This window comes from Mauremys mutica, chromosome 1 (genome assembly GCF_020497125.1).
Source record: "Mauremys mutica isolate MM-2020 ecotype Southern chromosome 1, ASM2049712v1, whole genome shotgun sequence".
Lineage (NCBI taxonomy): Eukaryota > Metazoa > Chordata > Testudines > Geoemydidae > Mauremys > Mauremys mutica.
In genome coordinates, this window is record NC_059072.1 from 74,421,297 (window position 1) to 74,433,862 (window position 12,566).

A 12,566-nucleotide genomic window follows, 5' to 3' on the forward strand; every position below is an offset into this window, starting at 1 on the left:
ACAGTGTGTGGCACGGACGGAGGGCTGTGTTGCTGAAGAGGGCACCGTGGTCCTTGGAGAGATGTGGGTCCTAGAGCAGAAGTGATGGCAGCGAGGCACCACCAGAGCAGGGTGCACTGGCAAACTGAGCTAATCCCCAGGACAGCCAGCAGGAGGTGCCACAGTGGTAAGTGAACCCTGTTACAGAGTGTGATGTAAATGCACATAGAACTACTTTGGTATGGTTTATTTTAAGTATATAATCTATATTTTAGAAAGAGAGAGATTCTGCCTTCAATGGGATTGCACAGAGCATTATTGAAGTCAACCTAAAAATTGCAGGACATTTTTTTTTTTAGAATCTTTCACTTCTCAGGATAAAACACATTTTTGTGACCATTGCTTGTTATTGCAATAGTTTCTTGTCTTATACTTAGATGGTAACAAACTCTTGGGTCAGAAACTGTCTTTTAGTTATGTGTACATCGTGAAGAACAAAAAAAGGCTCTGATCCTTGACTGGGGTGACTAGTCACTACTCCAGTATAAACAAATAATAAATCAATCATCTGGAGTAGTGAAGAACAGAAATGGGCCTACAGAAGCCTACTGCAAGAAACTAGAATTTGGAAAAAATAATTCCTGCACTTGTTCTTGATTAGTAGTAATATTGTTATAGCTAACAGAAGGCTATTGATAAAACTGAATTAGAGGAATTAGGTGTTAAAAGCTCTGTTCTTTCAGATACTGACATGATATTTTGGCTAATTTTGATTAGAGATAGAGGTGATGCCTACATATATATTAAAGGATGAAATTGCATGTCTTTAAATAATGATTAGTTTGCAAAAGGCATGTAGGTACATTGTTTCTTTTTTTGTGGTCCAGTTGTTTTGTAAAGTGTGTTGGTTTTCAAAACTGGAAACTATACACAGCAAGAAAAAAAAAGTCTGGTACTGCTTATAAAATATCTGTAATGGATAATCACAATAAACTTAACTAGTAATGAATATACAACTTAGAAGTTTAACACTCATGTACATTAAAATTATGTGGCACAAAATTGGATTTTGACAAATATAACTGTAGAAATGATTTACTTCATTGCTTACATTATCTATGTGCTTGGCATCTAGTTGTGAGCTACACGTTCTAATGGCAATTTTTGCATAACAGTGCAACTGTTTAGTTTAAAATGCCAGGCTTTTTTATCCTTGAGAAAAACCACAAGCCATCAAGATGATTTAACTGTTGATGTTAATGTCAAATTGGTATAACATCAACGGCCGTATGATGTTACAGTTTTGCTCAGTGGGCAATGTAGTTGTAAACTTTGAAACCCAATTTTAGCTTCACTCAAGTGAAAAATATTCAAACACCAATATTTGTTTCTAAAAAGAGTCTAATGTGCATAAAGTAAATACATAAAAACAAACACTGATGGTTCAGGAGGAACACTGTGTTTCTTGCTATTACACAGTATATATATTATCTTTCTATATAAATAGTCTTCCTTTAGCTGCTGACATCTACAGTAGTACTTTGCTGTCACCCTCTTTTTAGTTGGATAGTTTTTTTTCACTGAAATCCAAACATTTACATGAACCAAATGCAAACATTTCATTTGCCTCTAGCTGCTTTATTTACACCACTACCTTGGAAAAAGTTAATTGAATTTCCTGTAAATGTAAAGAGGTTGCTCTTTCAAGTGTAAAATATAATGAAGGGAGTATCCATGCTGAGCTTGCTCAGGGAAGCTGCACATTCACCTCTGGTGTAGCGTTCTGGTGCAAGGCCCTCTGCTCCACCCTATGGGGGAGTGGGCAAGCAGGGGTAGCAGTCATGCTGTGGGTTGTCTTTGCACCTTTTGCATGGCATGGGGGAAAAAGGCTCTGTGCTGCCCCCAAATGGCTAGTATGTAAAGGAGTGGACCAGAGGTGGTGGCATAGGATCAAAACTCAGGACACTTGAGAACCTAATTAGAATTCAAAACATTTTAAAACAAGGAAGCTAGTCCTTTTGGTGTAGGGAGAGAGCGCTAACCTAACCTTGGGTTAGGAAGACAGAGAGGGATTTGAACAGTTACACACATGGAAAAAGACTTCCTAACCAAGTTGTATATGTGACATTATGCCCCATATTCTTCATAGAAATATTGTTATGATATGAATATGGCATAATTAAGATATATTTTTGGCAAGAGGGGTCATGTGAGATATCAGTGGAAAGGTTATAATTTACTGAATGTGATTATCCAATTTGTATGCATGTATCATTTCTGTATCTGAAATTAGGGGTATTGACTATGTAGCAATTACAACTGTGTGTGTGTACTTGGGGGAACGCCCATCAGACAGTAGGCAATGAGCCTGGATGGGCCATTAAGAAGGACAAAAGAACTTTGAAGATACTAATCTCCTGCCTTCCTGAGAAGCTTCCTGGGATGCTGCTTTGACACTACAAGGTCGGGGGGGGGGGGTTGGGCAAAGAGCTCTGCATATCTTCCTCCATTTTGAGGGAGGGGACGAATTTATGAGCTTGCACTATATAGATCTCTATACAGCGCAAGACAGTACAATTTTTGGTTTGCATCCCAAAGGAGGTGTGCACTTGAGTGCTGGGTAATCCCTGAGCTGATTCTCTGTGACCATTTGCAGCTGGGTGTGTCCCTACTTGTGTGTGCTGGAGAAGGCTTAAGGGCCTGGCACAGCGGAACAGGGTGAGGGAGCCCAGGCTGGTGGAACAGTCAGGCTCAGTGGGACCCCGGAACATCAAGTGGTACCGTGAAAGGGGTGTCCAACCCATCACAGTATACAGATAAAATTATGGGCACATCAAGGGCTTGTCCTCACTAGAGGTTTTTTGTTTTTTTTTACCTTGCATCAATTGCTTGTCAGGCTAATTGTAAACCTCAAATTTTGTAGGCTGGTATAAGTATTTAGGAAGTGTTCAGAGTATCCTTTATCAAGGTGTTAATTACGGGAGTTAATTGGAAAACAATTAATGGATATTAAACAACAGAGCAGATAATTTCAAAGCACTGGACATGAACAATTCTCATTGTCAAGGTGCTGATCATGGTTTGAATGTGGGAGGGGCTAAATTCAAAACTGTGTGGCAATATACACACAGTTTCCCGGAGCTGCCATCTTGTTATCTAGTGTCTCAGCTTCTTTTAAGAAGTCTCTAGCTATTTCAGTTATGAAGAAAACCTTCAAAATATACCCAAGTGTAACTGATGTATGAAAGTTTGCCTGAGTCTGCAACCAGCCTGTAACAATAGCACTGAACTGTGGTATTAATTTCAATTTCATAATAATTAAAATGTTGCTATTGTGAACTTTCACTGCTGATTCTGTGTAAGAAAGAAGGACTAGTATATTATGAAGATCTGTGGCATATCAAGTGAGTAGAGCTTGGTTTGTGAGTACTGTTTGGAAAGGTACCACTAATTTTTTCAGTTTGCCCCCTAAAGTTAATAGGTATAATAGCTAAAATGATGATGCAGTGGCTGACACCTAATCATGAGAGTAAACTGGGGATATATGAAGGGATGTGTCAGTCTGAGGGAAAGAGGGATGCCAAAACAAAGAAAGACCTGACAGCAGCTGGACAGACACAGAAGTCTAAGAATATAAATATTTGATTCTCTGACCTATCTGAAACCATAAGCTCGTGCCCTAACTAGGCAGGGCTGCTTGTAGATTAAAATCTGCGATTTATATAATTTTACCTTGGATTTTCTCTCCATTTTCTAATAAAACTTCTAATAAAATCCTGTTATTTCCTGTGAGTGTGATGAATTTCAGGTAAGCATACTGCAGCCAGGTCTTAAGAGTTAGCTAAAAGTGGGTCCAGTACTAGTCAATCTCTTCATACATGATTTGGATAATGGTGTAGAGAGTACATTTAAAAAGCTTGCGGGCAATACCAAGCCAGAAGGGACTGAAAGCGCTTTGGTGGGCAGGGTTAGAATTCAAAACAGGATAAAGCCTGGAGAAACCGAAGAAATGATTTGAAGTAAATAGGATGAAATTCAATAAGGACAAATGCAAAGTACCCCACTTAGGAAGGAATAATCAATTGCACAAATAAAAAATGGGAAATGACTGCCTAGGAAGAAGTACTACAGAAATGGATCTTGGGTTATAGTTGATCACATATGGAATGTGTCAACAATATAACACTGTTGAAAAAAATGAACATCCTTCAGGGATGTATTAGCAGGAGTGTTGTAAGTACAGTGGTGCAAGTAAGCGGTCAGGTACGCTGTACCATTGAGATATTTATTGCCAGTATGTTGTACCAGGAAGAACCATTCTTCTTCGAGTGCTTGCTCATATCGATTCCAATTAGGAGTGTGCGCTCCGCGTGCACATTCGTCGGAAGATTTTTACCCTAGCAACACTCAGTGGGTCGGCTGGGCGCCCCCTGGAGTGGCACCGCCATGGCGCTGGATATATACCCCTGCCGACCCAACTGCCCCTCAGTTCCTTCTCACTGCCCGTGACGGTTGTTGGAACTGTGGAGCACGGCTTTGCTGATCTCCACATCCCTAGCTACTCGTAGTTCTATACTGCTAATTGTGTCATAGTTCGCCTTCAAACCGCTGGCCACCTGCTCGCTACTTTACCTTTCCTTGTAAACAGCCTTCCTCGTTGCTATTACTTCGGCGTGACGAGTATCTGAGCTTTGGGCCTTGACAGCTAATCCCCCGTATACGGTATTCCATAAGGATAAGGTACAGCTGCGACCACACCCCTCCTTCCTCCCTAAGGTGGTGTCTGCCTTTCATGTCAATCAAGACATCTTCCTCCCAGTCTTTTTCCCGAAGCCGCACACATCGCGACGGGAACAACAGCTGCACACCCTAGACGTTCGCAGGGCTCTCGCCTTCTATATCGAGAGAACAAAACCCTTCCGAAGGTCACCTCAGCTCTTCGTAGCTGTGGCAGATCGGATGAAAGGCCTACCGGTCTCATCCCAACGAATTTCATCTTGGGTGACGTCCTGCATCCGTACATTCTATGATTTGGCTCATGTTCTGGCTAGCCACCTCACCGCCCATTCTACTCGGGCTCAGGCTTCATCTGCTGCCTTCCTGGCTCATGTACCCATCCAGGAGATATGTCGAGCAGCTACCTGGCCATCGGTTCACACCTTTGCCTCACATTACGCACTGGTTCAACAGTCCAGAGATGATGCAGCATTTGGCTCAGCAGTCTTGCATTCTGCAACATCTCACTCCGACCCCACCGCCTAGGTAAGGCTTGGGAGTCACCTAATTGGAATCGATATGAGAAAGCACTCGAAGAAGAAAAGACGGTTACTCACCTTTGTAACTGTTGTTCTTCGAGATGTGTTGCTCCTATCCACTCCAAACCCGCCCTTCTTCCCCACTGTCGGAGTAGCCGGCAAGAAGGAACTGAGGGGCGGTTGGGTCGGCAGGGGTATATATCCGCTCAGCTGACCCACCGAGTGTTGCTAGGGTAAAAATCTTCCGACGAGCGTGCACGCGGCACGCGCACACCTGACTGGAATGGATATGAGCAACACATCTCGAAGAACAACAGTTACAAAGGTGAGTAACCGTCTTTTTTCAGAACTGCAAGGCTCCCAGGAACCACAGCTGTACCACCCCCAGCCCCACCCCCAGCCCTTCCACACAGCTGCATCTCCTGTCGAGGGTCTGTACAGCCCCGCTGGAGGTCAGGGCTGGGTGCGGTACAGCTGCACTGGAGGTGCTGCCAGCATGGGGCTGCCAATGCTCCTTTTGCCCCTGTGGGTCCCGGGAGCCCTGCAGGTCAGAAATCCATATCCGGCGCAGCGGGATACAGAGCCCCCCCCAGGTAACATGGGACGGGGAGAGTGTGGGGGGCCCCAGTCAGGGGACAGGGAGGAGTCACATGGGCAGTCACATGCCCCCTCCCCCGTTAGCTGTTGCCCCACTTTGTGTCCCTCCCATGAGTCGCCTAGGCATACCAATAAGAATTAAAATCTACTTGCACCACTGTGTAAGTACGACACAAGAAGTAATTCTTCCACTCTACTCAGTACTGATAAAGCCTCAACTGGAGTATTGTGTCCAGTTCTGGGCATCACACTTTGGGAAAGATGTGGACAAATTGGAGAAAACCCAGAGGGGAGCAACAAAAAATGTTAAAGGTCTAGAAAATATGACCAATGAGGAAAGACTGCGTTTGTTTAGTCTGGAGAAGAGAAGACTGAGAGGGGACATGATAACAGTCTTCAAGTACATAATGTTAGTATAAAAAGAGGAGGGTGATAAATTGTTCTCCTTATCCACTAAGCACAGGACAAGAAGTAATGGGCTTAAACTGCAGCAAGGGAGATTTAGTTCAGACATTAAGGAAAATTTCCTAACTATATGGGTAGTTATGCACTGGAACAAGTCACCTAGGGAGGTTGTGGAATCGCTGTCCTTGGAGATTTTTAAGAACAGGGCAGACAAACACCTGTCAGGGATGACCCACATAATACTTAGTCCTTCCTCAGCATAGGAGACTGGACTAGATGACCTTCTGAGGTCCCTTCCAATCCTACAATACGGTGATCTATGATTTAAAAGGACTCGGTAGTATATGGTGTGGTTTTCAAATAAAATAATAATAATAAAAAATCTTTGAAATTGTGTAATATACTGAAAAGCTTCTACATTAATGGTTCAGCTCCAAGAACTAGCACAATTTCCTTGATAGCTGTGTCATCTCAGCATGCTGCACTTTGGGTTATCAAAGTGAAGCCAGCCTGCTGTGACTGTTGATCCTAAACACAATTTGCAAAGGGTATTCTTTCTAGTAGTTCCTGGGCATTCAGCCTTTAGTGTAATTAACAGGGCCTTTCAGCTTCCAGATGTGAAGTACATGATGGTTGTAGACCAGTGTTTCCCAAACTTGTTCTGCTGCTTACGTAGGGAAAGCCCCTGGTGGCCAGGGCCGGTTTGTTTACCTGCCATGTTTGCAGGTCCGGCCGATCGCGTCTCCCACTTGCTGCAGTTCGCCGTTCCAGGCCAATGAGAGCTGCTGGAAGTGTTGGCCAGTACGTCCCACGGCCCGTGCCGCTTCCTGCAGCTCCCATTGGCCTGGAGCAGCGAACTGTGGCCACTGGGAGCCGTGATCGGCCAGACCTGCGGACACGGCAGGTAAACAAACTGGCCCGGACCGCCAGGGGCTTTCCCTGAACAAGCGACGGAACAAGTTTGGGAAACACTGTTGTAGACTTTACATGCAGAGCATCTAGGCCCACATTTTTAGAGATATTTAGGCACCTAACTCCCATTGAAATCAATGGAAGTTAGGTGCCTAAATACCTTTAAAAATCTGATCCCGTATTCTATAAATGACACACACAAAGAACCTCCAAAAATGTATACAAAAATTGTGCAGGCACTTGATTGTACCTTCAGTTACCCCTGCTGCACGTACACATAAATGAGGATCTAAGTTTACTATGAATCAACCACAGGATGGTGTCAGGATGCCTCTAGCTGACCTATCATCCTTTCTCCCCCATAGTTTACTGATTATTTCATCAGGAAGAGGGAGCATGCCATCTCTGTGACTTCGATGGCCTTCCACAGACACTGGTGGCCAAAACAAGAGAGGTCTTTTTTTCTGTGCTGGCAGGGTTTGAAAGACATTGCCAGTAGGAACAGGAACCATACCTGCACCATTCACAATAGCCTGACATTAATATCCCATCTGAATAAGCAGCACATAAACTCTGTTTGTTGTGACCTAATTGCCCCAAACTTGGGCATGTGCTTAGGAAAAGGTGTGCTAAGGACAGTGTGGGAAGGACATGAGGCATGCAAGGCCTTACTACTGAGTACATGTACACAGGCCCACCGACAACAATTCTGGGCCCCAGGGCAGAACACGCAGTGGGCCTGAGCTGCTGCCGACTGCGCTGCTAGTGCTCAGTGAACTGCTGAGCATGCTCTTCGGCATAGCCAGGGCTTCTACATGCCCGCCCGGCTGCCTTTGCCGCTGCCGGTACCACCCCATGCACACCAAGGAGCCCTGCGGCCTGCCCAGGTGATTTAACCGGGCCCAGGGCTCCCGGCCACCACTACCGCAGCAGCGGCCAGGGGCCCCTGTGCCCTTTTAAATTGCTTGGGATGCTGGGCAATTGCCCCCTTTGCCCTCCCGTTGGCAGGCCTGCATGTACATCACCCATCCCCTGTGAGCAAACACGTTTCTAATCAATACCAGTATGGCTGGGAGCTGCATCTTGCTGGTGTTGAGGTCATGTAGCAGACACGCTCATTCTTTATGAGCATTAGGGACTGCAGGGTAACAAGGCATTTGCAGCCACTGTCAGTAATCTGCTTGCTAGTGTGTTGTGTCTTACTTCCTCATCATCCCAAGCAAAAGCAAATCATACTAGTGCACATAATGGATATGTGTGCAAAGTGTATATGCACAAAATAAAGGATTGTGTTGAGTCTCCTTAAAATATCTGGTTACAAAAGATGGTAGCAATTTATATAAAGGAAAATATTTGCTGCAAATATGCTATCTATGTTTTATGTAACAAACCTGTCTAGAAAAGATTTTTTTAAATTAAAAATGTAAAAGATACTCATTATACTTAAATTAGTAGGAGGAAATCACGCATTAGACTCATACAATAGCTGATAAAATGTTACAAGGTTTTCTATTACTATGTTAATTAAATTATTATTAGTCTTCCATCCTAAAAGTGTAAAGTCAAAAGATTCATACCTGGGCCCAGCTGCCTTCCTCAGACTCTTTCTGTATTATCAGCAAGGAGCCATTAGAAAAGCAGGTAAAAAATACAATAAACACAAGTCAAGAAGCAAAAGGTGATTATAATGCAAATGTTAACAATTCTAGTACAAAGAAAAATGTACAAATAAATATGCTGATAATGCATTTGACCTAGTGTCAGTGGCAAACTGCTTAGCTAAACTACAAAACTGACATCATTATAATTAAGGTTGAGTAAAAAACTTCTTAGTACTGACAAATCAAGAAAATATTAAAGATATAAAAAAACCTTCATAGTTTTGTGAAATTTTACAAGTTCATCTCAAACTCCCTTGGTTGTTTTCACAAAAGCAGCTACTAAAGTCAAAATTTTGCCATTTTGTCTCAAAATATTGAAAATTAGGGGTAACCCACTGTTTTGTCCAGCAAAGTCTCAAAAAATTCATAATGTAAAGCCATGTTTACAGGCAGAATGGTTGAAATTTTGCCCTGATTCAGATATGTGAATACCTGTAAAGCTTTTGTGTTTGACTTGCACATTCTTAACAGGCAAAGTAATAGTTCCATTCAATTGTGTTAACAGTAATATTTTGTACAACACATTGCAATAAAGCTATTCACTTTCTTGTACCAAAAGTATGTGGTTTTTTTCCTGGCCAATTTTCCAGGACTAGCTCTGTTTGTTGGTGCTAAAGGTGTTGTTATTGTGTCAGTGTTTTCTTTACCAATAATGATAAAGCTGAGAGGAAGCTTGGTTGTAAAAAATAATTGGTAAGGAAATCACTCCATGAAATTTATAGTGAATATGTAAAACATTATAGCAAATGAAAATGTGTAACAAATCCAACTTTGCTGCATTAAAATGTAGATTTAGCACCTCCCCTGCCATTTATGGGCTGGGCTAACTGTAAATTATTCTGAATTGAGGATAAGGTTTCATACATCTGTTTTTTAAGCTCAGTTAATTGCTTACAAGCATGGTCTCATGCTGGCATAGAAAAACCTTACCTTTGAAAACAAAATATAATTCTAAGCCTGAGGTTTTAAGGAATGAAAAAAATCTGAGCCATTGACTGGAGGATACATACTGCCATACATTTTAAGTCTCTACCAAAATCAGTAAGACGTTTGCCAAAAAATCAATGGCACAATAGTCACCCCAAGTCCCAGAAATGTGAACAACCTGGTCTGGTTTTCAAAGAGAGAATTCTAGTGAAAGCATTTTTGTCCTGATTACATACTGTTCAGGCTTTCTCTAGATTAACATCTCTCAGTCTCATCATTATCGCAAACTTCTATTTAAAGTGATACTGGAAAGGAGGCTTAGGGACAGGTGCGGTACTGAAATTGCTATAGACTCATTTTTAACAGACTAGATTTCGAATTGACAGTGTTCCCTTATGTTAAACACTCTTCCTGCATATTCAACAGAGCGTGACATCCAAATTAATGTTTCAGAAAATGGAACTACAGCTGTACAGTGAAACTTCAGTACTGTGTGCAAGTTAATATAGTCTCTGTGACTGTAATACATTTGGTATTTTATTTTTTGGGGAACTGTTATGTTTTGTCGAACTGTATATTTGAGAAACAATCTACAGGTGATCTGACAATTGTAAACAACTACATACACTTCAGTTGAGTTCTTGCCATTAAAATAAATATCACTGTTGTTTAAATAAAATTGGAAAGACTAACCGTTTTGGCTGGAGCTGCAAGATTTTCCATTTCTTCATGGGTCACCCAAACATTGCCTGAGGGCTGTTAACAAGGCCCACAGGGAAGCAGGTAGAATCCACATTAGGTAAGCAGTGTTAAAGAAGAAAGGCAGCACCACTGTAAGTTAACAGCGTATAGCATCACAATCAGCACAACCATTTTTCTTGCCTCAATCGAGCTGCAACTAGAGAGAACTTTAGACAACTTGCTTTACATCTTTTTTCACTAAGATCTTAACAGATGATTGTTTATTAACCAGAACTGGTGGATGAAATGTCTTACTCCTAATGTGGTGGAAATTCTCTGAATACCATTACAAAGGAAAGAATAACAGTTAAAGCGAGTATATCACACAAAGCGCCAACATAAGCTTTAATGTGGTAACTGAATCCTGAAGAGAGTTCTAATTTGGTGATGAATTTCCAGCCTAAAAATTCTGAACACATACTGCAGTTGCATTGTAGTATTTCCATTGATAGTAACTGAAATTTACAGAGAGGCAAAATAAGAAAAATGCTGCTTGAGAATTTATCAGAGTTTGATTTAAGAATACTTATTTTGTATATTTGGTCATGTGATCTTGACAATTTGGATTTTCATGGTTTTAAGGCTTTAAATTCTTGAATCTCAACATCTACACTTATTAAATAATTATTGTCTGACCCCCGTTATGCCCCTCCCCCCAATTTCCCACAAATGTGAAAATTTAAATTGATAAAACTTTTATGCAATTGTGAACATTTAAATAAACAAAAATAGTATATAGTATGTAGTATAACATAAGATCCCTTTCTCTACAGCTCTGTATGTCAAACATTCTTGAAGAATTTCTTTTAAGCATGTTCGCTTTTTCCCCTCATTCCATTGTTTTTAATAAGGGTTAAAGTCTGACTTGCCCCGGTGTGACCAGGCAGGAAAGTAAGGGGGTTCAAGAGCTGGCTGAGCACACAAGGGCAAAGGCTGCATTAAATTAACTTCCTTCTGGGGAAAGAGAGAGGACAGAGGAGTTCTGACTCATGGTACAGCTGCGTGCCACCCATCCCTCACGGCTAAGTGCAAAAAGCCCAATCTACCCTAATATTTCTAGCCTGAATATGTGACATCTCATCTAGTAAACGTCAATGCTTTTCTTCAGCTGTGTAACTATATATTTTAAAGGTGCCTCAGTAATGGGAATAGAGAAACAGAGATGTTCAGGGTAAAATTTGACTTTCAATGAAACTCAGACTTCTCAGTGCCTGAGCCACTTTTGAAAATGGTATTTAGGTGTGTTTGTTTGAAAATTTACCCTAAGTCATTATCGTTTTTTGCTATTGTCTTCAATGAGCACAAGATTCATCCTTGAATGAGGAAAGCCATCAGATTTTAAGTACATATGCCAGATTCTTAGGGCCAGGTTACTGATAACAGTACCTTGGATAGTACCACTTCAAGGAGGAGCACTCTGAGTAGTAGAAATCAGCTCATTGGAGGAATAAGGTCCTCCTCAAAGTAAGAGTAACAGAATTTGGCCCTTAGCAGTTACTGGAATAGTGGACATATTTTGATTGCATACACAAAGCTCTAAAAGATGTTTAAATATCTTAGGGATCAAAAACCACCAGTATGGGCACACTATAGAAAAACTGATTGTGCAGATCAAGTGGTGCAGAATTGCATATGACATCATGACAGCACAAACTTGAGCAGTGCTGTAAAAAGTCTTACAGCCACCTGATCATGCAGTGACTTACAACTACTGTTTGTTCAAGATACATTTCACTATGACAGATAAAATTCACCTGCTCAGATCTGTGTCTGCAATTGTTTCCTTAAATTTTAAATCTATTGCTGAGTAACATAATGTATGTGCAACACAGTTCATTATCACTGAGCATTTAAAATATGGAAATTAAGAAGTTAAGAATATGGAAGTTAAGGTAGAGAAATATTCAAATATCCTCACTGTTCAAACAATCTCTTCAATGAAAGAACAAGTGTAATATATTACACTACACATTTAAAAATCTCCTTAATTCTGTCCCCATATTTCAGCCCAGCTTCCACTTATAGACCTGAAAACAATTTACATAAAAGAAACTGTACTTGTATTTGCAGCTGACTAAAATTAACATGT

The 12,566-nt window shown here is 41.4% G+C and overlaps 1 protein-coding gene across 5 annotated transcripts in view; it reads right to left on the reverse strand.

Annotated features, from left to right (window-relative positions):
- The window catches only part of PPFIA2 (PTPRF interacting protein alpha 2), a 677,602-nt gene that overhangs the window by 20,585 nt on the left and 644,451 nt on the right, over positions 1 to 12,566 (reverse strand). For all 5 annotated transcript variants that reach the window (XM_044979837.1, XM_044979845.1, XM_044979876.1 and 2 more), the window contains 2 exons: positions 10,430 to 10,492; positions 8,726 to 8,755 (listed from right to left, as the gene is read on the reverse strand). In XM_044979837.1, the coding sequence (XP_044835772.1) occupies positions 8,726 to 8,755; positions 10,430 to 10,492 (93 nt within the window). The remainder of the gene's footprint in view (positions 1 to 8,725; positions 8,756 to 10,429; positions 10,493 to 12,566) is intronic.